The sequence below is a fragment of the Eurytemora carolleeae genome, unplaced genomic scaffold (genome assembly GCF_000591075.1).
Source record: "Eurytemora carolleeae unplaced genomic scaffold, Eaff_2.0 scaffold300, whole genome shotgun sequence".
Taxonomy (NCBI): domain Eukaryota; kingdom Metazoa; phylum Arthropoda; class Copepoda; order Calanoida; family Temoridae; genus Eurytemora; species Eurytemora carolleeae.
In genome coordinates, this window is record NW_019396225.1 from 86,788 (window position 1) to 113,665 (window position 26,878).

Genomic DNA, 26,878 nt, shown 5'->3' on the forward strand with positions numbered 1-26,878 from the left:
TGGTAAGACTAAGCTAAAAGATGACCGCGAGGCTGGGACGAGTCTTTGTTGGATCATGTAAGTTCCACTTCTATCCCTAAACTCTAGGGAACTTTTAAACTTGAATTTAGATAACCCTTTATGTAAAAGATGTAATGCCTGATTCACAACGATTTCTAATATTTTTTTTCAAGAACGTGGTAGACATTGTAGTTTTTCTAGGTTTAAACGTGGTAGACATTGTAGTTTTTCTAGGTTTAAACGTGGTAGACATTGTAGTTTTTCTAGGTTTAAACGTCTTGAATTCTGATAACTGTTGTATGTTTCCTGCAGTAGAGTAGCCACAATTGAAAACAATCAGAATTCAATAATATAAACTTTAAAATCCAATTCATAATCGATCATACAAAGATTTTAAGGATAATGATGTGAATCGGGAAGGTCATCTTTGCATGGAGGATCACTTGAAAAACCCCCTGACAGTTCCTTTGAGTTACCACTCTAAGGGGCTGAAGACGTAGTGTGGTGTATCAGTTTTACACTGGTACTCTTTTATCTTATTATGGATGAATGAGATATCCATTATCTGTCTTGCTAAAATTGGTTAATTTTTATATTTGTGTTTCTCTGTATAAGGGAATTGCACGCTTTAAAATAGCAAAAATTTAAACTTTTTTTAAGAAAGAAAATGACGATATCTTATTCATTGTTTTTCGGATAAAGGTTTAAAAGGCACAGTTGTGGTATGATAACCCTTTATTTAATGGAGATTTGATTGATAGTTTGCCTACAGTCCAANCAATCTAAATAGATTTTCAATTAATCAAACCCAAACACAAGCTAATTTAATAATAAAATTAATCCAAACAATGGTTATTAAAATCGGGAAACCAATTTATCTAAACCATTTTTAACCAAATCATCCAAATAAATCAGTTTTTGTCTAATTTGTCCACAGTAAACCTGTGAATGGGTAATAAGAGTACTTGATGTTAATCATTGATAAACAAACAAGGTATTTTCTAATTTCCTCAAGGTTGGTTTGTTTAGAACCAGTTATGCTGTCACAACACACTACACGGTGAAACCCCGTGAAAAAGACCCTAGATGGGAGGGAGTGGAGATGGAAAGGTAATGATTAATTGATCGATTGATTGATTGATTGAATAGACGATACAATAATTAATTGATCTATTTAGTTGATGGAAAGGTATTATACAATAATTAAATGATCTATTTAGTTGATGGAAAGGTTTTAATTGATTAATTGAATAGATGATACAAAGATTTATTGATCTATTTACTTGATGGACAGGGATTGATTGAATGATTGATTGATTAAATAGACTATACGATGCTTAATTGATCTATTTAATTGATGGAAAGGTATTTATTGATTAATTGAATAGGTGATACAAAGATTTATTGATCTATTTACTTGATGGACAGGGATTGATTGAATAATTGTGTAGTTGATTTATTGATTGATTGATTGATTGATTGATTGATTGATTGATTGATTGAATAGATGATGCAATAATTAACTGATCCATATAAGTGATATTAGATTGATTTATAATTAGCTGTATGTTTCTGATTTGATTGATTTTCGATCAGCAAAATAATTGTTGTTTAATTTATTGATTAATTTATAGATTAAATAATGAAAATTTGATTAAGCTCTATGATAATTCAATGAATAGAGTGTAGGCAATTTGATGACTTATGTTGGTTGTGAAGGGGGGGGATACTTTTGGGGAATTATAGTATTCTCTAAAAATATTGTTATTATAAAGCTTTAGATGCGTTGAGATTCATCTTTAAAGAAAAATTTTAATCCTTCTGAAATTTAAAAAAGAAAATTGCTTGCATTAAAGCAAATGTACTTATATTTATTCAGGGTTACCGACAGAGGATAAGACTGTACTGATTTTTTAAATTCTCTTTTTACATTCAATGTTCCCTACAGGCTAAAACTAGCTTCTTATTTTATTTCCATTAAAATTTTTCGTACAGAAAACAAAATTCAAGCTTAAAGGGACTGTAAGCGTAATTTCATGTGGTTCTTCTTGTAAAAAGGTTAATGCCGGATTAACAACGGTATCCTTTAAATCTTTGTGTGTTCATCTAATAAAGAGATATGTGTGTGTAAACTAATCGAACCCCGCTTGTATTCAGCTGCAATTTCCTGTGTGCGTGACGTACACAACGAACTCAACACGTGGCACACTGGAAACTGCAGCTGAATACAAGCTGATTTCAATAAGTCGAACTATGGACTGAAGGGTCACTTGAAATTACGTTTACAGTCCTTTTAAGATCGTCATAATCTAAGAGATGTAAATCTCCTAAATGGTAGGCTCTTTAAGACTAAAACTACGACCTGCTTTCAAACTTTTAAAAACGTGATTTTTACTCCCCCAAATTTTGAATGGATTTTTTTTCGGTTGCATTAGTTTACTGTTTAAGACAATTCGTGATTTCGTTACCTCTTTATATTAAATCGGGTTTAGCAGCGAAATTTCGACTTCAGGGAGAAAGGAAAAACGATTTCTAAAATTCGTTCTTATATTCGTTATGGTTTCTATTCATGGTAACAATTTAAATTTCTTTCAATTGTATATTTAAAGTTAAGTTTAACTGAATTAACTATCTAGATATGCAGACGAGGCAGATGTTGTAATAGTTGGTGGAGGTCCAGCAGGAATGTCCGCCGCCATCCGCCTTAAACAGCTTGCTAATCAGGTAAATAAGACAGCGGAATATCCGCCTAAAACAGCTGGCTAATCAGGTAAATAAGACAGAGAGGAATATCCGCCTTAAACAGCTGGCATATCAGGTTAATAAGACAGAGAGGAATATCCTTAAACAGCTGGCATATCAGGTTAATAAGACAGAGAGGAATATCCGCCTTAAACAGCTGGCATATCAGGTTAATAAGACAGAGAGGAATATCCTCCATAAACAGCTGGCATATCAGGTAAATAAGACAGCGGAGTATCCGCCTAATATAGCTTGCTAATCAGGTAAATAAGAAAGCGGAAAATCCGCCTAATATAGCTTGCTAATCAGGTAAATAAGACAGCGGAATATCCGCCTAAAACAGCTTTTTAATCAGGTAAATAAGACAGAGAGGAATATCCGCCTTAAACAGCTAGCTAATCAAGTTAATAAGACAGAGAGAAATATCCGCCTTAAACAGCTGGCTTATCAGGTCAAAAAGACAGAGAGGAATATTTGCCTTACATACTTTCTCAGTGTGCCCTATCTTTGAACATTTTGAGCACCTCGCTAATCTATAGCAGGAATCAGCATTGTGACCACTTCTATTGCATTCTGTGCAAACTAATCTTTCTTTGTCCTGTTTATCTACCCTATCTGGTTCTACAGCTTCAATCATGTTATACACTCTCTCTTTTCCTTTCTTTAATAATTCTTGATCACTGTCAGTTCTGTAACGGTGTACAAAATTTATTATAAGAGGTACAGGAGGGTATGTCTTATGTACACTTTCAAACTGATCTGTGTAATCACGTAAGCGCCATTTAACCCTTTCAGGGAGGATCAAGTCCATGGAGAACAATAGCAATTGGCTTTCCTGTTCTTTGCTCTTTCCACTTAAACCTATCAAACGTAGTATCTCTTCGAGATAAGTTCTAAGTGAACTGAACTTATTTTTTGTACACTTCATAATTTCTGATAAAGCGGACAAGCGACTTTCAGACATGTCATAAAGGTTTTAAAGGTTTGCATACAAACTCTTCAGGGAGTCGGTACGATGTAAGTTCATAACTGACCTAATATTCGGAGCTAACCTTCCTAACAAGAGAATCTCAAACTCTTTTTCACTTATTTGAAAATCTAGTGATTCAACTAAAGAGTTCATACTTCGTAAGAAATCACGCACAGAATATGAATCCCCATTTGTGAAAGTCGGTACTGTGGAAAAAATCCTCTGCAATTTTTGAAATCTATCCAAGTCTGTCCTTTTACTAGTCTTTGAAAGACAGTTCTCTGGCGGCGTAATTCCATGATTTACTTTGCAGCCAAACATAATTTGAGTTGGATCAATCTTATCCTTATCTTTCTCCTGACTGTACTTATCAAAAAGATTTCGTATTGCCTTTTCTAACACTTCTCCGCTTACTTCTTTTTTGTCTAAATGTGAAGTAACTTCTCCTAGCGCTCTAATGCGTTCTTCCGCCTCCCCAAACGTGTCCCCAATAAATTCTTGACTATCTGATCTACTTATTCCACTCTTCCCTGAATCTGCTGACTTACTTCTAATTTTTCCCAACATTGTAAACGCAAATTATACTAACTATATTAGTGTACAAATAACAATACCAAGAATCCTGTGAAATCTCTGTTAACACAGCACAACGGGTTTAGTTGAGATGAATTACACTAAACCCACGTACTGAATCAAGGTCGACACACAGACTTCTCAAACGTAGAACAAACATATATTCATAATCAATATTCATTAAACATATAAACATTTACCCCGGAACCCAAGTTGTTCTCCGTCTACACAAACAACAGAATCAGTTGATTAAACACTGAATCCTATTATCTGAGTAAAGTTCAAAGCTTAGATTCCATCAATCATCTCCACAGCAGCAACACAGAATCATATCCTCGGATTGCAAAAAATCTACGTTCCACTGAACACGCATCGCCAACTGACTAAAACAGCTTGCTAATCAGGTAAATAAGACAGCGGAATATACGCCTAAAATAGCTTGCTAATCAGGTAAATAAGACAGCGGAATATCCGCCTAAAACAGCTTCATAATCAGGTAAATAAGACAGAGGGGAATATCCGCCTTAAACAGCTGGCTTATCAGGTTAAAAAGACAGAGAGGAATATTCGCCTTAAACAGCTGGCTTATCAGGTTAATAAGACAGAGAGGAATATTCGCCTTAAACAGCTTGCTAGTCAGGTAAATATGACAGAGAGGAATATCCGCCTTAAACAGCTGGCTTATCAGGTGAAAAAGACAGATAGGAATATTCGCCTTAAACAGCTTGCTAATTAGGTTAATATGACAGAGAGGAATTTCCACTGATTTCCGCCTAACACATCTAACCAATCATGTGAAACTAATTTCTTTTTCTTATACTCTTCAAGTTAATTACATTTTGACATATTGAACCATATTGTCAGGATATTACATTCTGCAAAAATGTTTTGGATAAGTATGTTAACATTTTATGTATATTTATACATTTTAAATCCATGAGATCATTGATCTTATACGACGACGACTTGTACACTGTACAGACAGTGTACACTTTACAGACAGTGTACACTGTACAGACAGTGTACATTGTACAGACAGTGTACACTGTACCAACAATTAAAAATATATAAGTTTCTGACATATTTACTAACCATGCCTGAAACGGTTCAGAAAATACAGTTCTCTCTCTCTGATCCTTCATCTTAGAGCTGTATTAATCAAATAAAACTATATTCACTTTGTGCTCATACAGAATACAAAATAGAGGATTATACAATAGTCAGTGTCCATATCATATAAATGATATGGAAGGGTGGGGGGGGGGGGTGGTATTCTTTTTTCAATAAAGGGGATAAGGGTGGTCTCTAAGAGAGTAAAATGAACAAGATAAACACTCAGAGAAGGTATTTCTCCAAAGGTGTTTTTCTGAGTTTGATTAAAATCTTTCCTTGAAGTGTTTTGTACACAATGGTTGATACCAAAACAACCTCTCCTTTGTCTAATGAGAAATAAAATATCTCTCTTATAAAAATTAAGTTTTTGTTTTTCATCTGTGATAGCCAGGAATTTTAAGAAAGATCCAATTTCAGCTAGGAATGTCTCCTAAATTCCCTGTTTTTAAAACCTCATGTTAAGACTGAGAATGTTTCCGGTCCCCTCTCTAAAAACTACCAGTTTAGGCTAAGAATGTCTTTAAAATCCCGGTTAATCTTGAAATGTAGTTTTAAATCCCGTTCAAGGCAGAGCATGTATCTAAAAAACTATGTTTATGTCTGGTATGTCCTTAAAAAAACTGTTACTGTCGGAAATGTCGTGAAAATGCCTGTCAAGGCTGGAAATTTCTTTAAAAATCCTTATTTAGGTCGGGAATGTATCTAGAAACCCCTATAATGCCAAATTTGTATCTCAAAATCCCTGTTTAGGCTGGGAAGTGGGAATGTATCTAAAACCCCTGGTTAATGCAAGGAACGGATCTAAAATCCTCGGCTTATGCAAGGAATGTCTCTAAAAACCCCAATTAATGCAAGGAATGTCTCTAAGGTCTCATATTTACGCCGGGAATGTATTTAAAACCCCTGTTAATCCAAGGAATATCTCAAAAATCCCATATTTAGACGGACTGAATCTAAAAAAAAAACACGGTTATGCAAGGAATGTCTCTTAAAGCCCATATTAATTCAAGGGATGTATCTAAACAAAAATTATTTATTCAATGAATGTCTCTAAAAACCCATATTTAGGCCGGGAATATATCTTAAAACCTGGACTAATGCAAGGAATGTCTATAAAACAAAAGTTATTTATTTAAGGAATGTCATAAAAAATCCATATTTATTCAAGGAATGTTTCTCGACACCTTTATATACTCAAGGAATGTCTCTCAAAAATCCTATTTATTCAAGAAATGTCTTTGAAAACCCATATTTTATACGAAATTTTTCTTAAAACCAAAATTTAGGCCGGGAATATACCCGGGCTAATGCAAGGAATGCCTCTAAAAAACTATTTTAGGCCGGGAATGTATTTAAAACCCCGGGCTAATGCAAGGAATGCCTCTAAAACCCCATTTTTAGGCCGGGAATGTATTTAAAAACCCGGGCTAATGCAAGGAATGCCTCTAAAACCCCATTTTTAGGCCGGGAATGTATTTAAAAACCCGGGCTAATGCAAGGAATGCCTCTAAAAACCCATATTTAGGCCGGGAATGTATTTAAAAACCCGGGCTAATGCAAGGAATGCCTCTAAAACCCCATTTTTAGGCCGGGAATGTATTTAAAACCCCGGGCTAATGCAAGGAATGTCTCTAAAACCCAATTTTTAGTTCGGGAATGTATTTAAAAACCCGGGCTAATGCAAGGAATGCCTCTAAAACCCCATATTTAGGCCGGGAAGGAAGAATTTCGAGTTTGTGTTATTGAAAAATCCGCTACAGTTGGAGGTCATATATTATCAGGTAACGTTATTCTTGTTTTCATTTTACCCTCGTCTCCCTTTTCAGAAAATAATTTATAATCTTTCAGTTGAAGTTTATCGTGCTTTTTAAAATATTTCTCCTTAAAGTAAATGTTAAAATTGATTTATAAGAAGATTTATTTTGAATTTTTACAAGATTTTCGTTTTCCATTTTTTAATTGATAGTTATTTATCTTTTTTATTTTATTATTATTAGGGATTTTAGTTTGAATTCAATGAGTGACATCTACGATAAACAATGGAACACTGATTATTTCGTTTGCACGCCAATTACGTATAAATCATCGTTTTTCCATTCATGACTAAATAAATTTCCGCCACTTTTTGTACTTCTGTTCATAAGAATCTCATTTAAGAAATAAGTGGGGGAGGGTGCAGTCCACACTTTTAATGGTCAGAGGTCATCTCTATCATCGATTATTGTAAATTTGTAAATCACCATGAATTTTGTTACCTGAATTTTAATGAACAAATTTCGGCCGATAATTAGAAACGCTTTTAAGAGCCTTAATTGCGGTCGCTTAAAATTCCGTTAAAAATCCCTCAATCTCTTATCTAGGAGCCTGCCTGGATCCTAAAGCTTTGAATGAATTGATCCCTGATTGGGCGGAGAAGAAAGCTCCTCTAAACACTCCAGTAACTGAAGACAAGTTTGCTATTCTCACAAGCAAGGAAACGGGGCATTCTTACCATCATACTTTTATAATTTCATAATTCTTATATAATCTTCATAATTCTTCAAAATTTCAGAATTCTTAATAATTTTGATAATTCTTTATAATCTTCATTATTCTTTATAATTTTATAATTCTTTATAATCTTCATAATTCTTCAAAATTTAATAATTCTTTATAATTTTCATAATTCTTTATAATTTTCATAATTCTTTATAATTTCCATAATTCTTTATAATCTTCGTAATACTTTATAATCTTCATAATTCTTTATAATCTTCATAATTATTTTTAATTTTCGTTTTTCTTTAATCTTTATAATCTTCACAATTCTTTATAATCTTCATAATTCTTCATAATTTTATAATTCTTTGTAATTTCATAATTCTTTATAATTTCATAACTTTTTAATTTTCATAATTCTTTATAATCTTCAAAATTCTTTCAAATAATTCTTTAAAATCTTCATAATTCTTTTTAATCTTCATAATCCTTTAAATCTTCATAATTCTTTACAATCTTCATAATTCTTTACAATCTTCATAATTCTTTATAATTTCATAATTCTTTATAATCTTCATAATTCTTTACAATCTTCATAATTCTTTACAATCCTCATAATTCTTTATAATTTCATAAATCTTTATAATTTCATAATTGTTTATAATTTCATAATTCTTTATAATCTTCATAATTCTTTATAATCTTCATAATTCTTTATAATTTTATTATTTTTTATATTTCATGACTTTACTTTTATTTTATTTTTTTTAACAGTGGTTTTAAATTTGCAAAATTCGATAACTGTCATTTGTTTTTTTAATGAAACATTTAAAGATACATTTTCATTTTAGCTTATTTCAAGTTTCTTTTTGGTCTGAAATAGCCTTCTCAAATATGATTTAAATTTAAGGATTTTTAGTTAATAAATCTGTATTTCGAAGTTCAAGTTGTGCAGTCTGAATCTGAATCTGAATTTTATTTTTCTTGTCTCAAGCATTTTTTCATAATTTTAATTTCTCCATGATAGTATAATTTGCCTTGTACAGGCCCGTATCCCTGTGCCTATCCTGCCTGGATTTCCTATGCACAATCATGGAAACTATATTGTCAGGATGGGACATTTTGTACAGTGGCTCGGAGAGCAGGTATGTTGGCCTTTTTTCTTTTCTTTTTCTTATAAACTTTTTATCTCTTTTTTCTCTTGGTTTTGTCATGTGCTTTCTTCATGTCTGTCAAGTTTCTTTTCTTGATTCTCTTGATTGATTTTCTTGATTTTTTATCAAATTTTTTCCGTTGAAGTGACTGTGAAGGAAAAATGAAAGGGAGTACAGGCTGCAACCTAAGCATTTTAGGAGTTGATCCGAGACCCATAAGAGAGTCATATCTGATGTTCCTGTCTCAAGAAATTTATATCAAAATGCGTCAATTTTATTCAAAAATTTATATAAATATATAAAATGTTGTATAAAAATCGTAGGTTCACACAGATCATATTCAGCAAATACGCAATCAATCTAAAACAACGATATTCCAGAAGAACCTGAAAATAGGAGGTTGCTCCTATTATCAATAATATCTATTAAAAATGAAAAAAATTAAATAAAATAATAATAGGAGCCAATTTAGGTTGTTTAGGCTCCTGTGGGACATCGTTATTTTGAGATTGGTTGTAAATTTGCTTAATATGATCTGTTAAAACCTACGATTTTTTTACAAAATTTTAAATATATAAATTTTCGTATAAATTTGACTCAGTTTTAAATCAATTTCTCGAGACAGGAACATCTAATAGAACTCTTATGGTTCTCGATCAACTCCTGAAATGTTTACAGTCCCTTTAATGGGAAAAAATTCTTCCGATTAACTCAAATATTTTATGCTTTCTTCTTTTTCCCAATTCTTGTTTTAGTTTTCATGTATAGATTTCTATTCCAATGTATTTTTTTATTTATGTTTATGTCTTTCTTTTTCCTCTCCTCCCCTCATATCCTTATTCTCACTTAGCCAATAATCTTCCTTTCAGTTTCATCATTCTAACTTTGCTTTTAATTTTCTGTCATTTTTATGTGTGGTGTGTATCATTTAAAACAACCCTTATCGGCTAGATTGGTCCTAAATAATGTATTGTATGTAATATGTATGTTGAAAACAATTTAAAAAATGATTTCTTATTTTTGAAAAAGTAAAACATAAATAAATAAATAAATATATAACTTTTGGTACCTTTCTGTTAATCTGATTTTGAAACATTCGTTAATCCTTTTTACCCTCTATATATATATATACTCTGTCCGTCTGGGTGTTTTGGTGTTTGTTTGTTTGTTTGTTTGTTTTTAACCAATAAGCGTTAAAACGGCTGAACGGATCGGGTCCAAATTTTTTCTGGGGCCTCACATGATCCAAGGGAAGATTTATGGATGGTTAGAATTTACAAAACTTACCTTTAAAAATTTCGATTTTTCAAAATCCACGAAAAAAGTTAAAATCAAAGTTTGCCGCGAAGCGCCCTGATAGCCTAGTTGATATTGATTTTCACTACCTTTGTTTAGGCTGAGAGCTTGGGAGTTGAAATATATCCTGGGTTTGCTGCCTCTGAGGTTCTCTACAACAAGGACGGTTCTGTAGCGGGAGTTGCCACCAACGACGTTGGAATAGCCAAGGACGGAAGCCCGAAGGAGAGTTTTGAGCGCGGCATGGAGTTCCGCGCCAAGTGTACAGTATTCTCCGAGGGATGTCGAGGACATCTTAGCAAGGGGGTCATGAAGAAGTTCGATTTAAACAAAGGTTTGATAGATATTGCAAAATCTTTATTTGAACGTATTTAAACAAAAGTACAAATTCAATAAAACCTAAACGTTTTATTTAATCTTGTGTGTCTTAAACATGAGGTCACTGTACATTTTTGGGTAATCAGATAAATAGTAAAACTGATATCAGAACTCTAACTCATTTTATCAAAAGTAATTTTTTCACAAAAAAGAAATGTTCAGTGGAATAAATGTCGCTTTTTAGAAGCAAAATCAAATAGATAAAAAAAAAAACATTATAATTTTGATTTTACCCGACAAAGTATAAGACATCTAATCATAAATAAATGAATTTTGTCATGTCTGATTGATGCATGTAATATTGATTGTCATTTATAAGAATTTAGTATTTATTTAAAGCATGGAAGGATCAATATGTATTTCATATATGTAGTGCTGGTAAAAAAATGTTTTTTAAATCATTTGGTTATAGCAGAGTTTTCTTTTAAATATCCCGATTACAAGGAAGAAAATGAAAAATGCGGATCGCCTAGAATAAGTCTTCTCCCTAGGGTGTAAACCCCGTGGATACGTTGTTTCGGCGGTTATGAGCGCCGACCCCTATTTCATTGAATGATGGGTTGTCCTTTAATAATAATAATAATAATTTGTCTAATTTTAATAAAAGCTTTTCCTAAATGAGCCCCGGCCACACCAAGATTTGTTGAAAAAAAAAATCTAAAAATAAAAGCTATTTTCTCTCTATTCTTGCACATTAATTTTTTTGCTCTATCAGGGGAAAATTTAATTTTATTAATTTCTTTTTGATGCCATTACAGTGTTAGAATTTGAAAATTTGTTTTGAAATTGACGATAATAATTGAAAGATTATTGTTTGGGGAAGGTTCGGAAGCCCTATGGGGACACTTAATGCCTCAAATAGGTAAAATGAGGTTCTGAAGCTGTGCGTTGGAGGTTGCCTGCCCTCTCTCTTGGAACTAGGATGTCATTAGCGTCTGATTTGATTTGTATTGGTTAGGACCGAAAGTGTCTACTGCATAATTTAAAGTTATATCGTTACAAAGTAGAAGATCCTTAGCGACGTTTTTAATCTAAGCACTGAATAAAGACGACTTTAATTCCACTTATGCTTGTTTTTGAAAATTATTTTTTGTTAAGATAACCAGGATCAGATCTACGGAATTGGAATTAAAGAGCTTTGGCAGGTAGATAAGCAAACCTTTCTTAAAATTGTTTAACCTGTTTTTTAAACTCGTTTTACAAGCATTAAAAAATTCCATGAAGCTAACATTGAAATCTGCATACAAAAATTACAGGTTTTTTGAGAATTCCCTGCTGTTGTTCAAGGATATACAATACAGTATACACCAAACAGAAATCTTAAAAATATCACATATTTGAGATATTAAAGTTTAATTGGAAAAAATATGTAAGATGTGTCCGATTCACAAGAATGAGATATTATTTTTTTAGCTTAAAACTTAAAAGTTGGTTAAAATTGACTCATGGATGATGCAATAAATGATGCAATTGTTAAATAACTTGTCAGAACAACAAGATCTTCCAGATTATTACTCAGATAAATGTTACAAGTGTACCGTTGTCAATCCGACATGTTACAAGTTAAACTGAGGGTCAATTAGAATTAGGTCTAAAATCTTCTAAATCTTGTATTTCAAGGTTGACCCTTCTAAACACAGGCCTGGTCGTATAGAACACACAGTTGGATGGCCGCTACCTGATATAAAAACATACGGCGGGTCATTCCTCTACCATCTTCAAGAGGTTAGTCGCTTAGTCGGTCACCGATTAACTTAGTTACTCATTTAGTCATTTATTTATTCGAGTATTCATCCATTGATTTACCTCGTAATTTATTCATTTAGTCAGTTACTTATGAGCCATTTAGCCATTAAGTTAAGAACTAAATATTTAACCATTTTGTTATTTATAAACAATTTGCAATTATGAATTTATCATGTATCATAGTAGTAGTTTAAATAACTTGGATGTATGAAAAGTCTGAGCTGTTATATTTTGTTTTTCTTCTTCTTTCTTTTATTCTAATTATTTTAACAATTTGATTGTATCATGATGGTTATCATTAACTTATTAACTTTTTTTTATAAATTTATTTAATTTTGGTTTTTGTTGTAAAATTAATTATGTTTAGGATAACTTGGTCGCTGTTGGTTTTGTTATTGGACTAGATTATTCTAATCCATATTTACATCCTTTTAAAACCTTCCAACAATACAAAACTCATCCTTCCATAGCGCCAATATTCGAGGTAAGGTTCGAATCGACCCTCACACAAAATGAACATGTTCTTGGGGCCACACATACATAAAATAAAATAAAGCATCATGGTGTCCCAATAAGCATGGAAATTCAGCAACGACTTTGAAATCATTTATTCATCTAAAATTCAATCTAAAAACTATGATAACCCCTACTTCAACTACAGATCACCTCGGGATATCAAAAAAATGTGCTGCCTAAACTTAACACTATATAGTATACAGGGTGATCCAATGAACATCATGATATTTTGGAAATCCTATGGTTATATTAAATAAAGCTTTTCGCTCATATATAAATATACATCTATATATAAATTTGGCTTGTCTGTCTGTCTGTTTGTTTGTTTGTCTGTCTGTCTGTTTGTATCCAATAAACGTCAAAACGGCTGAACCGATCGGGCCCAAATTTTTTGTGGGACATCTAGGGACCCCAGGGAAGGTTTATGAATGATTGAAATTTTAAAAATTTGTGTTTTAGAGGTTTTAATTTTGTAAAAAAAAAGCCTAGAAATTAGGGCGCGAAGCGCCTTGAATTTCTAGTTATACATATATTTGTATCTATAAATGTTAGCTATTAAAGAAGGAACCAGAATAGGATACAGAGCAAAGGCCCTTAATATTGAATTATTGAATGAGGAACCAGAATAGGATACGGAGCAAGGGCCCTTAATATTGAATTATTGAATGAGGAATCAGAACAGGATACAAAGCAAGGGCCCTTAATATTGAATTATTGAATGAGGAACCATAACAGGATACGGAGCAAGGGCCCTTAATATTGAAGTACTAAGGAAGGAACCAGAATATGATTCAGAGCAAGGGCCCTTAATATTGAATTATTAAAGGAGAAACCAGAATATGATACTGAGCAAGGGCCCTTAATATTGAATTATTAAAGGAGGAACCAGAATATGATAAAGAGCAAGGGCCCTTGATATTGCATTATTAAAGGAGAACCAAAATAGGATACGGAGCAAGGACCCTTAATATTGAATTATTGAAGGAGAACCAGAATATGATACGGAGCAAGGGCCCTTAATATTGAATTATTAAAGGAGGAACCAGAATAGGATACAGAGCAAGGGCCTTTAATTTTGAACTATTAAAGGAGGAACCAGAATATGATACAGAGCAAGGGCCCTTAATATTGAATTATTAAAGGAGGAACCAGAATAGGATACAGAGCAAGGGCCCTTGATATTGCATTATTAAAGGAGAACCAAAATAGGATACGGAGCAAGGACCCTTAATATTGAATTATTGAAGGAGAACCAGAATATGATACGGAGCAAGGGCCCTTAATATTGAATTATTAAAGGAGGAACCAGAATATGATACAGAGCAAGGGCCCTTAATATTGAATTATTAAAGGAGGAACCAGAATAGGAGACGGAGCAAGGGCCCTGAATATTTAATTATTAAGGGTGGAACCAGAATAGGATACGGAGCAAGGGCCCTGAATGAAGGTGGTGTACAATCTATACCTAAGCTGACCTTCCCGGGAGGTTGCCTAGTGGGCTGCGCTCCAGGTAAATAATAAAACATCATTGAAAAAAACAATGAATGAAAAAATCGAAAGAGAAAATTTTATAAAAAAAATACTTAATAATTTGTATAAGTTCAATGAAGGTAGGCGCATTTTATACTTGGTCGGTATTTTGTCATCTTTGTTCCAAGAATATTGTAATTGTAAACTCGTTCTGTACACAGATACATGGATTTTAGCAATAAACGTTATCTATCTATCTATCTATCTATCCATCTATCTATTGCATCTAGCTCTTGAGTTTTGGGTTCAGATACCCTAACAAAACAAAACAATAAATTAACCGAAATCTCTTCCTTTTTTCATTAATATGTTAAACAAACACCCATTTATATAATGATGATTTTTTTATAATATAGAATATGTTTTACTTGTATTGATCAGATTTCTTTTTTTCCCCCCTCATTTTCTCCAAAAAAAATTGGACTTTTTTAGATGAATTTTTTCACTTTAAAAGAAATCTAAATATTTTTTTATTTCTGCTTTGTCAAAAAGCTTGTTCTGTCTAGAAATAACCATCGTATCAAACAAAGTTCGCTAATTTTCATAAAGTTACATACAACATTTTGGCATTACCACATTTTATAAACTTCATGGACTTAAATTTTCTCTGTTTCTTGAAGGTTTCGCCGATTATAACAGCACTGCGAACCAACATAATGAGTTATTAATAGATAAAATGGCATAAAATCGTCTAATTTTTTTATGAACTAATATGAGTATATTTATTATTATATCATATCTGTTTGTTTCCACAGTAGTAAACCTATTGTGTAAGAATTCCCATTATTACATGGTTTAGGAGAAAAATTTCAATATTCTTCCTATCATTTAAGAATGCTTATTATTACGGTGTAGATGTAGTAATTTTCATTCTGTATCGCTCAGTCCGTGTAAGAATGGAAATTATTGCACGGTCAGAGCGTGACAGAGATGTCCTCTCACCCCACAAATATGATTTGTTTTGTTAAGAAATTTTCGTTCAAGAATTTTCATTATAACACTTTTTTCTTTTAGTAGTATCTACGCCTGAAATTATTATAAGAGTTTAACCAAGAACTTATCGAACGAATTTATGAAATGTCGCCTTGACAATTTTTCAATGCGTTTCACTTTTATCCTTAAATCTCAGTAATTGTAAAATAAAATTGTGGGAACAGTTCTAAAGAGCTTCATATAAGTTTTCAATTAAACAACTAAATAATTGCAGCATTACGTATATAGCAGGTTAAGAAAGTGAAATTTTATTTATTCTTTCGATGTTTCCAAAGTACCAGGTTAAACTGTAGGATAAATAATGTATTAACCCTAGGGTTTATGAACGTGCCTAAGATTAAAGGAACCCACTACGCTATGAAGAGTGCTATGCTGGCTGCGGAGGCTATTTGGGACAAAATAGAAGCCGGAGACTCAAGCACTCTAGGTATAGTTAAATTTGCAGATTTTAGCATGTTTGCCAGTTTTCTTATCAAATTGCATTTTTATCCTATGTATTAAAGGAGACGCAATTTTCTTTTGCTTTTCAATGTATCAGGGGCGGAAATAGGGATGAATATTAAATCAATGGCTTACCCCTGGAAAATTGCCCCCACTCCCTAATGCTTGAGGGGGGGGGGGAGCTACAGAAAATAGACAGAACAATCTGAGTTGGCTCACTTCTGGTTAATTCCTGTATTTAAGTTAAAAAGGAAAATTTTATATTTGCAGTTACATTTTACTTTTATAGATTAAAATTGTGTTTATTTCAAGTCTGATATTCGTATATTTATATAAATTGTAATTGTTCATATTTAAGGTCTGATATTCGAATATTTATATAGATTTTAATTGTTTTTATTTCAAGTCTGATATTCGAATATTTATATAAATTGTAATTGTTCTTATTTAAGGTCTGATATTCGTATATTTATATAGATTAAAATTGTGTTTATTTCAAGTCTGATATTCGTATATTTATATAAATTGTAATTGTTCTTATTTAAGGTCTGATATTCGTATATTTATATAGATTAAAATTGTGTTTATTTCAAGTCTGATATTCGTATATTTATATAAATTGTAATTGTTCTTATTTAAGGTCTGATATTCGAATATTTATATAGATTTTAATTGTTTTTATTTCAAATCTGATATTCGAATATTTTTATAGATTAAAATTGTTTTTATTTCAAATCTGATATTCGAATATTTTTATAGATTATAATTGTTTTTATTTCAAATCTGATATTCGAATATTTTTAAAATTCACTTAAAGTGCATTTTCTTAATTATAATTATATTCTAATAAAATCAAACGTTGAAATAATTCTCTTACTTAAAGAAAAGTCTCTTGATTAGTTCTTGAAAGTATGAAAAGAAATAAAAATCAAATTTCTGAAAAGAATTAATGATTTTAAACAAGGTATTGAATTTTAGAAGAAAGAAAAATATTGTATTTCTTTTTTATTTGTTTCATATTTTACGGAATTGTAAAGTGGTGAAAACTAGTATGATAATTGCTTATTTTAAGTAAAATTTTGACAATTTATTATTATTTAAAAAAAGCTGATTTGTCTCCTGAATTTTTTTCTTTTAACAAAGGTCCATATTTTTTTTATCTACAAAACTGATGCCATAAAAAAAGTTATTATTTGATAATATGTTTGTTATCAACTCTTTTACAGAACTATAGTTTAAATAAAACTACAGTTTTAGGATTGAAAGGCTTTATCTTCTTTCGTAATCCTTTTATCTTTAAAATAAAATATATGTGACAGATAAATTTTATTTAATCTATTTATTCATACATGTCACAATTATATTGGTAAAGATAAAGAACAAAAATAAGACGACTTTCGATTTCAATTTTGATTTATGTCAAGCTTTTAAACGGCATGGATACACGAAAACATGGAAACTTGTAGAAGGTGTCTTTTAAAAAGGCTTCTCTTTACCCCCCCATCGTTTTTTTGCGATAACTCAAAAAGTCTTAGCTAGGTAGCTCAAATTTTCTGGATTCTCTAACTAACCCATGCCCCTAACTTAAGGCTAAAAGCTGGGCGTTTATAACTACTGCCCGAGTCTGCAGGCATTCTGCCTATATGCCTTATTTTACCTATACCAGACTAAATCCATATTTAGACTTACTTCCAGTCATTGGATTTCAACATTTTATAGCTCTTTGGAAAGCCAATAACAAAAGCAAGCAGATTGAACAACTTTTGCAAAGAGATTTTGCACAGACGCCTGTAACGGGAATTTGCACATTTTTAGTTATTCTTGAATACACATTTAGGTTTTACAAATTTTGAAAATGTTTTTTACACATTTGAAATCTTTGGGTCAAGAGGGCTTTTCAAAAATATATAATTTATTGCAATTTGAGAATTTCATTTTGTTGACATTTTTTGCATTTAACAAGATTTCGCAATAAATATTTGGATTTTTGCTAATTTGTCATTTTTTTTGCAGATTATTTAAGTAGAGCCCAAGGGCTTTCCAAAAATGTATCAAATGTTATTGATTTTTATCACAATGAGAAAATAGTGGAGAGGGGGTCAATTTAAGCCCCCCCCCCCCCAGGTAGCCAGTCAGTAAACCAGACGTCAGGCTAAAAAGGGTTAATTGCTAGGTATTGAACCTGCTGTATATGACTCAACTCTCCGCTCCTCCTGGATATATGATGATCTACACTCAGTCAGGTAGTCACAGTTAGTCTTGTCAATTGTTTTGGATTCTTTTCAGAAAAAAAGTTAATAAAACTTCCATGATTTCAAAACTTTATTATATTAAAGTTTGCTTTATTTTAAACCTAAAACAAATAAAGATCCGAAAACGATCATTGCGATATGTTCGTTTTTGCATCGTTTTTGGTAATTTTTTGCATCGTTTTTGGTCATTTTTTGCATCGTTTTTTTGCAAATAACTTCTGCCAAGGTCAAATTTTGACATTGTGTACGCAACCAATCTGAAAACGACGATATCCCAGAGGAGCCAGAAAAACGCAGGGTTGGTTCTTTTTATTTATATTTGATAAAAATTTCATTTTTAATATATTTAATTTATAATATAATTGATACGTCTGTATCACGTGATCAAAATTTCCACAAATGGCAGTGCAGAATCTTTGTCACGTGCCTCCGTCTGTATCAAGTGACAGTGATAGAGCACTGCCATTGGTGGGAGTTCTGGTCACGTGATACGGATGCATCAATTATATCTATTAAAAAAGAAAAATTATTAAATTCAAGTAATAGTAGGAGCAAACCAGTTTATTTCAGGCTCCTCTGGGATATCGTCGTTTTCAGATTGGTTGCGTATTTGCTGAATATGATCTGTTTAAAACTGAGATTATTTTACTAAATCTTATACATATATACGTTTTGGTATAACTTTGACACAGTTTTATATCAATTTCTCCAGACAGAAACATCAAATAGAATTCCCATATGTCTCGATCAAATCCTGAAGTTAAGGGTTCAGCCTATACCCCCTTACATTTTCCCTTTACAGTCCCTTCAGAAGCACAGAAAAAGCAGACTAACATTATAAAAATCCATGACTAGGGGGATTTTAAAATTAGGTTGACGAATTAAAGCCGCAAAATATTTCAAATATCAATTTTATTATATTAGTAGGATATCCTGTATTTGCTTAGAACTCGAAAAACTTAATTTTATTATTTTTCTTAACAATTTAAAAATTTTAATAGAAGATTTTAGTTCATTCTTTTCTTTGATCATTAATTTCTATTCAATTTATAAACCTTTGTTATTAATATCTGAAATTCCAATTTAATCCGTTAAACGAAAAATGAAAAAATTACGCAGTTTTATGAAATCGATTGTTAGATGTTTTTTCAATTGAGGAAAATTTGTCAAGGGGTGGCCATGGAAATACAGAGTAGAGAATATTATAGAGAGGAAAGAAAGAGAGTTCCAAGTGTACATTTCATGTAAATGTTCACAAAGTATGCACACGGCATCACATTAATACACTATGATTCCCGGGAACTCCGTTAAAACTCTTTATTTTGAAGTTGTTAAATTAACTTTAAAATAAGCCATAGCTGAATTAAAATCATTACTTTATTAAAAATTCAAACGGAAAAATGTTGGTTTGAAAAGTAAATATGAATGTTGTTCTAGTGCCATATATGTTTTAAGATCGCGAATGTGTTAAGTACACTTAAAATACGGTAAAAGTACAACAAAAGGATGGTTTTACACTTTTTTCCGACTAAATTTCACTATATTATATTCTTTACGTTGTGTATGAAACTTATGGAATAAAGTTAGAAGAATAAATGGAAAATTCTTGTTATTTAGCAACCCCCTCTAAATAAATGTTCTTGCTATTAATGTGGGGTGGAGGGTTGTTATGAAGATGTTTATAGGTACTTTCAAAAGGGGAAACTACAAGGGTATTTTCCCCTACTGTGCAATTTCCCAAGGAGGCAGCTTCCCATCTCTGCTCAAGCCGCAGCACTCGGCCCCCTAGCCGCAGCACTCGGCCCCCTAGCCGCAGCACTCGGCCCCCTAGCCGCAGCGCTCGGCCCCCTAGCTAAAGCGTTTGGCCAAGTACAGCCTGCAACGCCTTAACCTGTCCTAAAGAAAAATGCCGCTAGGGAAAATGAACATTAGGGGGAAGTTGTCCTCGGGAAAAGGGCTTTGGGAAATTGCCTTACACCTTGATAAACAGACAATAATTTTGTTTATTTTTAGAAATGTAAAGCCTGCTTTCCATAAATTCGGTCTGTATGGAGGACTCATGTATACTGGACTTTTCTATATTGTCGGACGCGGCAAAGAACCCTGGACTTTCAAACACGAGGTACTTGGGACTTTATTTTATACTTGGAACTTTTATGACGATCTATAACTATATAAAAAGTAAGTTTTATAGGTTGGATTTGTTAAATGAAAAAAAAGTTGAATAAATTCCGTACACTCGTCTCTGAAGTCTTATTTTGTTTGAGTAACCCTGTATATAATGAGCTCAGAGAAAATTGAAAATGTTAATAAAATAATTTTCTCAATTTTAATTTCATGTCGTTCACCTCCTCGTTGTTATGTTCTAATCTCGCATGTTCTTTCTAAGGCTACTTAGATGGGAAAAGAGGCTCCAATTACAAAAATAAATAAATCTTGCGTGTAAAATATTGTTGAGAATGTGTGCAGTGTGCGAATAGCAGGAAAAGGGGTATCTGGAGATGTATAACAAATCTTGTTTTGTTATACTTTTGTAAGCTGAATTGAAAACAGTTACGTTGCGAATCTTCGTCTCAAACAGTTATCTGTACCTTGTGCAGTCCTACCACAGAGTAGATATTTTTAGAGGTTCAGTGTACTGAGTACAGCAAGCAAGCTGAGCAAAACTGTACAATTTTAGAAAAATTAGGGGTTGTTTGTGTACATGTCTTGAAAACAAGTTATTCCATTGCATCACCCAGATCATATAGCATTGATGTGTACTAAATTTATTTGTTTATATGCCATAATCAAAGTTTAAAACAAACCTCTGCAGACCCTGCTTCCTCTGGAAATCGAGGTTTCGTGAGAGGAGTTGACTGAGTGACTTATGTGTCTAATGTCTATGAGTCCTTCCTCGGATTAATTTAAATCATGGATAACTAAAAATGAGGGATTAAGCACTTAACCATCAATCTTGAGAATTCGAGTTTATGCGTTGTTGTAGATCCACGTCAAAGTTTTGACCTCTATGTGTATTTGGCAATTTAGGGATCTGATACTTTGACTGTAGGTAGAATGTTAATTTAATAATAATAATAGGGATCTGATCATGCAAGCTTGAAACCTGCAGCAGAATGTAAAGAACTTGAATATCCTAAACCTGATAATAAGCTTACCTTCGACCTTCTCTCCTCTGTCGCTCTTACAGGTTAGTATTGTTAGCGCATCCGCCAGTCAACAACCATTTGCAGGGACTGTAGGCGTAATTTTAAATAACCCTATATTTAAATAGTAGCATATTCGCTTTACAATGATACCTTTCTTCCTTATGAGACAATGGACAAATTACCCAGTCAAAGCTTTGTCAAGAGTGGCATTTTCATTTTCTAACAAAATACAAATTCTGAAGAAATTCAATTGGAAATATTAAACGAAAAATGTTGAAAGAAAGTATGTTTAAAAGTTCTTTCAGACTTATTAGAGCAAAACACTTTTAAATATCTTTCCTTTAGTAGTCGGGAGATAAACTCACGTTGTGAATAGTTTTTATAACTTATTAATTTCATGGAAGAAATCTTCTTTTGTTTACTTCATTTTAATTAGTTTATTTAATATACACTTTACAATCATTCCTGTCCTTTGAGCAGTATTTCCTTTCTCACTCTATTCTCCTATTTTAAGAATATTTTATTGTTATTGCTATTGTTATTGTTATTGTTATTGTTATTGTTATTGTTATTGTTATTGTTATTGTTATTGTTATTGTTATTGTTATTGTTATTGTTATTGTTATTGTTATTGTTATTGTTATTGTTATTGTTATTGTTATTGTTATTGTTATTGTTATTGTTATTGTTATTGTTATTGTTATTGTTATTGTTATTGTTATTGTTATTGTTATTGTTATTGTTATTGTTATTGTTATTGTTATTGTTATTGTTATTGTTATTGTTATTGTTATTGTTATTGTTATTGTTATTGTTATTGTTATACTAATTGTTATTGTTATTCTCATTATAAAAACAAATCTGAAACTTGGGAAAGTCTGAAAAAATAAGCTGTTTGAGTCGATAATGTTTCAAAAATATTAATCCAAAAATAATTTACTTCGGACTCTGTTCAGGAACCAACCATGAGGGTGACCAACCTGCTCACCTGACATTGATGGATGATACTGTGCCAGAAGCTCTCAACTTTGCTAAATATGCTGGACCTGAGGGCAGGTAAACTAGCAGGGTTTAAAGGGAGTGACTGGTAAGGAGGGTAGGTGAGATAAAAGTGCTTAAAGGGAGTGACTGGTAAGGAGGGTAGGTGAGATAACAGTGCTTAAAAGGAGTAACTAGCAAAAAGGTAGAAGAGAAAACAAGGTTTAAAGGGAGTTACTTGTAAAAAGGTAGAAGAGAAAGCAGGAGGTTTAAAGGGAGTGACTTGTAAGAAGGGTAGATGAGAAAGCAGGGGTTTAAAGGGAGTGACTAGTAAGAAGGGTAGTAGAGAATACTAGCTATGAAAGGAGTAACTGGTTAGGAAGGCAGATGAGAAAACAAACTTTAAAGGAGTGAAAAGGTCGGTTTCTGTTATTTTATTCCTCTTTTAACCAATCTAAGAATTCAAGTCTGCTTTAACCAATCTATGAAAAAGATAAGGAATACTTTAACCATTCAAAACTTTGGATTTATCATTTTCTATATATATATCTATTATTTAATATAATATATATTCTTAGATTTAGATCTGGTTTTTTTATAAATGCGGATTTTCTCATTGTTCTAGAATCTAAGTATGGTTTATGGAGTAAATTGTTGTTCCAAAAGAGTTTGATCTCAGAACTTGGTTTAGTTTTAAATTTATTGTATTCTTTTAACTCTGGTCAACTTTTAATAAAAACATTCTTGAAAAAAGTCTTGATCCGCAACGTTTGGATTCATTTAAAGTAACTAATGGAAGAATTTCTAAAAATAAAGAAAACATATTTAGTTTCAAGTTCAATATGCATACTCAATTTCCAACAATCGAAAAACTAATTAAAACTTAGTAACTGAAAACCTTAACTACTAATTTTTAATAAAATTTTTATTAAACTTTACCATTCAAAATAAAGGAGATATAACATAGGTACGTCCATAAACGTGATAACATTTATAATAGAAGTTCCTATATATATATATAATATATATATATATATACATAAAGTTGTAATCTCTCTTTGTATGTTTGTATGTCCGATCATAACTCAGGACCCTTGAACCGAGTTAAATAGGGTTGACTCTTAAAAAGAAAACTTTGTTACAAGACAAAGCTGGGTTCCCAAGTAAGTTCGTTATAAAACTGGAATTGTTACAAAACGTGATAAATATTTGCGACGACTTCTAAAATTTTAATTTAATTTTTTATCTTTGGAAAATATTATCAAACTGTATCAAATATCTCAAGTATTTCTCATGTTATGTAATATTTTCAGTTTTTTATCAAATAGGCCTCTTTATTAAGGTTTTTTTTAATATTTAATAACCAGCTTGGAAACTCATTGCTGCACAGGGTACTCATATTTACTTCCCCCATTTACCTGGCCTTGGTCATAATTACGATTTTCGTTATTTTTACCTTTAGAAGGCCGACCTACTTAATTTAGAATCTCAAAATAAAGCTAAGGACATTCCCGTGGTTCTCCAGATTTCGGATTTGGCATAAAAAAACGCCCAAAAAAACACCCTAAAAAGACAAATAAAATCCACTTTTAAAAACCCACCTGCAATTGGGCTTTTTTGGGTTTTATTGGTTTTTTTTTTTGATTTTTCAAACTATTGCCTTTTCTTCCCTCTTAACATGATTAACTCTTTAAGAAAGAAGGTCTACTATCAACTGCTGATTTTTAGGAAGTTTACAGCAGTTAAACTGATACAATTATTCATTTCTCAAGACTTAAACCAATGATCTTAACAAAGTAAATATAGTACGCGTACGAATAATGAGTTATTTCAACAAAAAAAATATTGACGGTCACAGGTTTTAGACCAGACAAATCCAATTGTAGAAAACTTTTGAAGCAATCAAAACAAGTATTAAAGATATTGAAAAACCCAAGAAGATGAACAGAACTACATCAGAGTTTTCAAAACAAAAAATTGCGATAGAACAAGGATATAAAGTTTCTTTGTCATTTTTATGTGTAAATGAGCTGAAGTTTTTCGGTATTTAAGAGTAGGCTTCCTTCATGAGCATATAAATATCTGCCGATTAACACAATCAAAAATATGTATCCAAGTGAGAAATTAGAATTAGTCTAAAATTTAAAGAAATATAATATTAAAAAATTGCAGTATTACCCCTATGAAGATGGGAGGTGATATATTGTATTTATATATCATTATCTCAACAACATTAATATTTTTCAGAACTATAAATACTTTCAACTGGAAAAACCCAAAATTACAATAAAACCCATTGGGCTGGATTTTAAAGAAAAACTTTTTTTTAAACCCTGTCAGACTTCCAAATCAAAATTTGTGGCAATCGGTCAAAAGGTTATGATCGGACATATAAACAAACAAAGAGAGATTACTACTTCATTATATAATATATATAGATTACATTTTTATTCTGTTCTAGTTATTTTCTTATATTTTTCTGAATGCTTAGATTACATTTATTAATTCAAAAGTATTTTATTTTTCTGATTAAAAAATATATGTGCTAGAGTTAAGGACCTTAGTTGTTGTAAAACTAATAATAAAAACATAATTAGTACATTTTTTATGGAAAACGGTCAGGGGCAAATAGATGGGAGTGAAATTTTACAATTTTTTAGAACTAAAACTGTTCCTCATATAAACTAAAAGTTTTAGTTTAAAACTTTTTGTCAAAACTTAGTGTAATTTTACTTTATTCTTGTTTTTCTTAAGGTTTTGTCCCGCTGGAGTTTACGAGTACCAACCTAATGACAAAGGAGATATGCATGTAAATATGTTATTTAGAATTTTAAAATTTGAATTTTTTATTTTTTTGTATTTTTCCAATTATCAGGGATCAAAGACGATCTTTATGCACAATACATAATTTTAATTTTTTTTAAATTCCTAAATTTATAATTTTTTATTTTAGTTGATTATAAACGCTCAGAATTGTATTCACTGCAAGACCTGCGACATCAAGGAAACAGTTTCTAAATATTTTGAAATATTAATTTTTATTTTCTATAAATTTAAGCAATATTTTGAACATTTGATGTTGTAATATTTTAGAAAAAAGTTTGTTCAGTTTGCTTTAAACGCACAACATGCAGTTGCTGTGGTTTCAATATAATATAATAAACATATAACACTAAATAATATCCATAGATTAATAACAATACATATTTAACATCAGATGTCGTCTTTTCAAGTTTTAGGGGTTTTCTTTCTCAATGATGAGGCAGAAGCCTAAAAGAGCCACGCGCATGCTATATCTGTCTTGTAATTCATCATGGCATGCGCTTAACTCCTTTGGGCTTCTGTCTCAGGGTTATTGTGAACGAAACCCCCTAAATCTTGAAAAGACGACATTAAGTGATCTATTTGTATTGTTATTAATCTATGGTTTCACCCCACACATCGAATTTTGTTTTCCCGGATAGAATAAAATCCACAACATTTAAATGAAACTGTTTTGATGTTAGGATCCAAGCCAGAATATCAACTGGGTTTGCCCTGAAGGGGGCGGTGGACCTGCATATGATGGCATGTAAAAGACGAGACTGATCCCCACAATAAGTTTCGACGCAAATACGCTGCAAAATGTCAACAAATGCGTCGTTGTAATCTTTATTTATTAGTTAACATTTAATATTTATACCTAATTTTTAGAAAATATATAAAAAAAATTAAATATTTGTGCACCATTTTTTCTTTGCGCGACTGAAATTCGCAATATAATTTTGTTTTTTGCCCAAATTAGGTCAAAACATTTCTGTTGTTAATCCCGGGATTATGGAGTGTTAATCCCGGGATTATGGAGTTATCTATACCATTTGTGTTGTTAATCCCGGGATCATGGAGTTTTCTATAACATTTCTGTTGTTAATCCCGGGATTATGGAGTTATCTATATCATTTGTTTTGTTAATCCCGGGATTATGGAGTTATCTACAACATGTCTGTTGTTAATCCCGGGATTATGGAGTTATCACATTTGCGTTGTTAATCCCGGGATTATGGAGTTATCTATAACATTTTTTTCGTTAATCCCGGGATTATGGAGTTATCTATAACATTTCTGTTGTTAATCCCGGGATTATGGAGTTATCTATAACATTTCTGTTGTTAATCCCGGGATTACGGAGTTATCTATAACATTTGCGTTGTTAATCCCGGGATTACGGAGTTATCTATAACATTTGTGTTGTTAATCCCGGGATCATGGAGTTATCTATAACATTTGTGTTGTTAATCCCGGGAGTTATCTATAACATTTGTGTTGTTATCCCGGGATCATGGAGTTTTCTATAACGTTGTCCAGTCCTACGGATTAGATTATTTACTCTATGATATCTCATGTCAGAGGTCGTACCGGAAGCATTCTAAAACAGAGGAATCAAGCACTTGTCAATGGAGGGAGTCCGTGGACGCCATGAGCCCCGCGAAGTCGTCTCCGTGCCTCCTCTTACGTTTTCAAGCTTATGCGTCTACACGCCCTGCTTTTTTATCCCGGTTCAATTGACTCATAGTAATTTCAAAGGTACTT

General features: G+C 31.8%; 1 protein-coding gene across 1 annotated transcript; it reads left to right on the plus strand.

Annotated features, from left to right (window-relative positions):
- Positions 1-20: 20 nt before the first annotated feature.
- Positions 21-26,024, plus strand: LOC111698675 (electron transfer flavoprotein-ubiquinone oxidoreductase, mitochondrial). The gene is made up of 19 exons (XM_023469073.1): positions 21-47; positions 1,016-1,110; positions 2,637-2,724; positions 7,110-7,179; positions 7,759-7,871; positions 8,923-9,021; positions 10,426-10,660; positions 11,803-11,849; positions 12,325-12,429; positions 12,818-12,934; positions 14,371-14,476; positions 15,806-15,916; positions 18,104-18,173; positions 20,196-20,304; positions 21,264-21,372; positions 22,288-22,387; positions 25,064-25,118; positions 25,263-25,313; positions 25,816-26,024. The coding sequence occupies exons 1-19, from the start codon at positions 21-23 to the stop codon at positions 25,882-25,884; spliced, it is 1,776 nt and encodes a 591-aa protein (XP_023324841.1). The 3' UTR covers positions 25,885-26,024.
- The last annotated feature ends 854 nt before the right edge of the window (positions 26,025-26,878 follow it).

Bases quoted from the DNA above. Each gene is read 5' to 3' on its own strand.
- LOC111698675 (XM_023469073.1), top strand. From the start codon at position 21: ATGACCGCGAGGCTGGGACGAGTCTTT. The intron at 10,661-11,802 runs GTTTGATAGATA...TTTTTTGTTAAG, and splicing joins GAAGTTCGATTTAAACAAAG to ATAACCAGGATCAGATCTAC. The intron at 25,119-25,262 runs GTAAATATGTTA...TTTTTATTTTAG, and splicing joins ATGACAAAGGAGATATGCAT to TTGATTATAAACGCTCAGAA.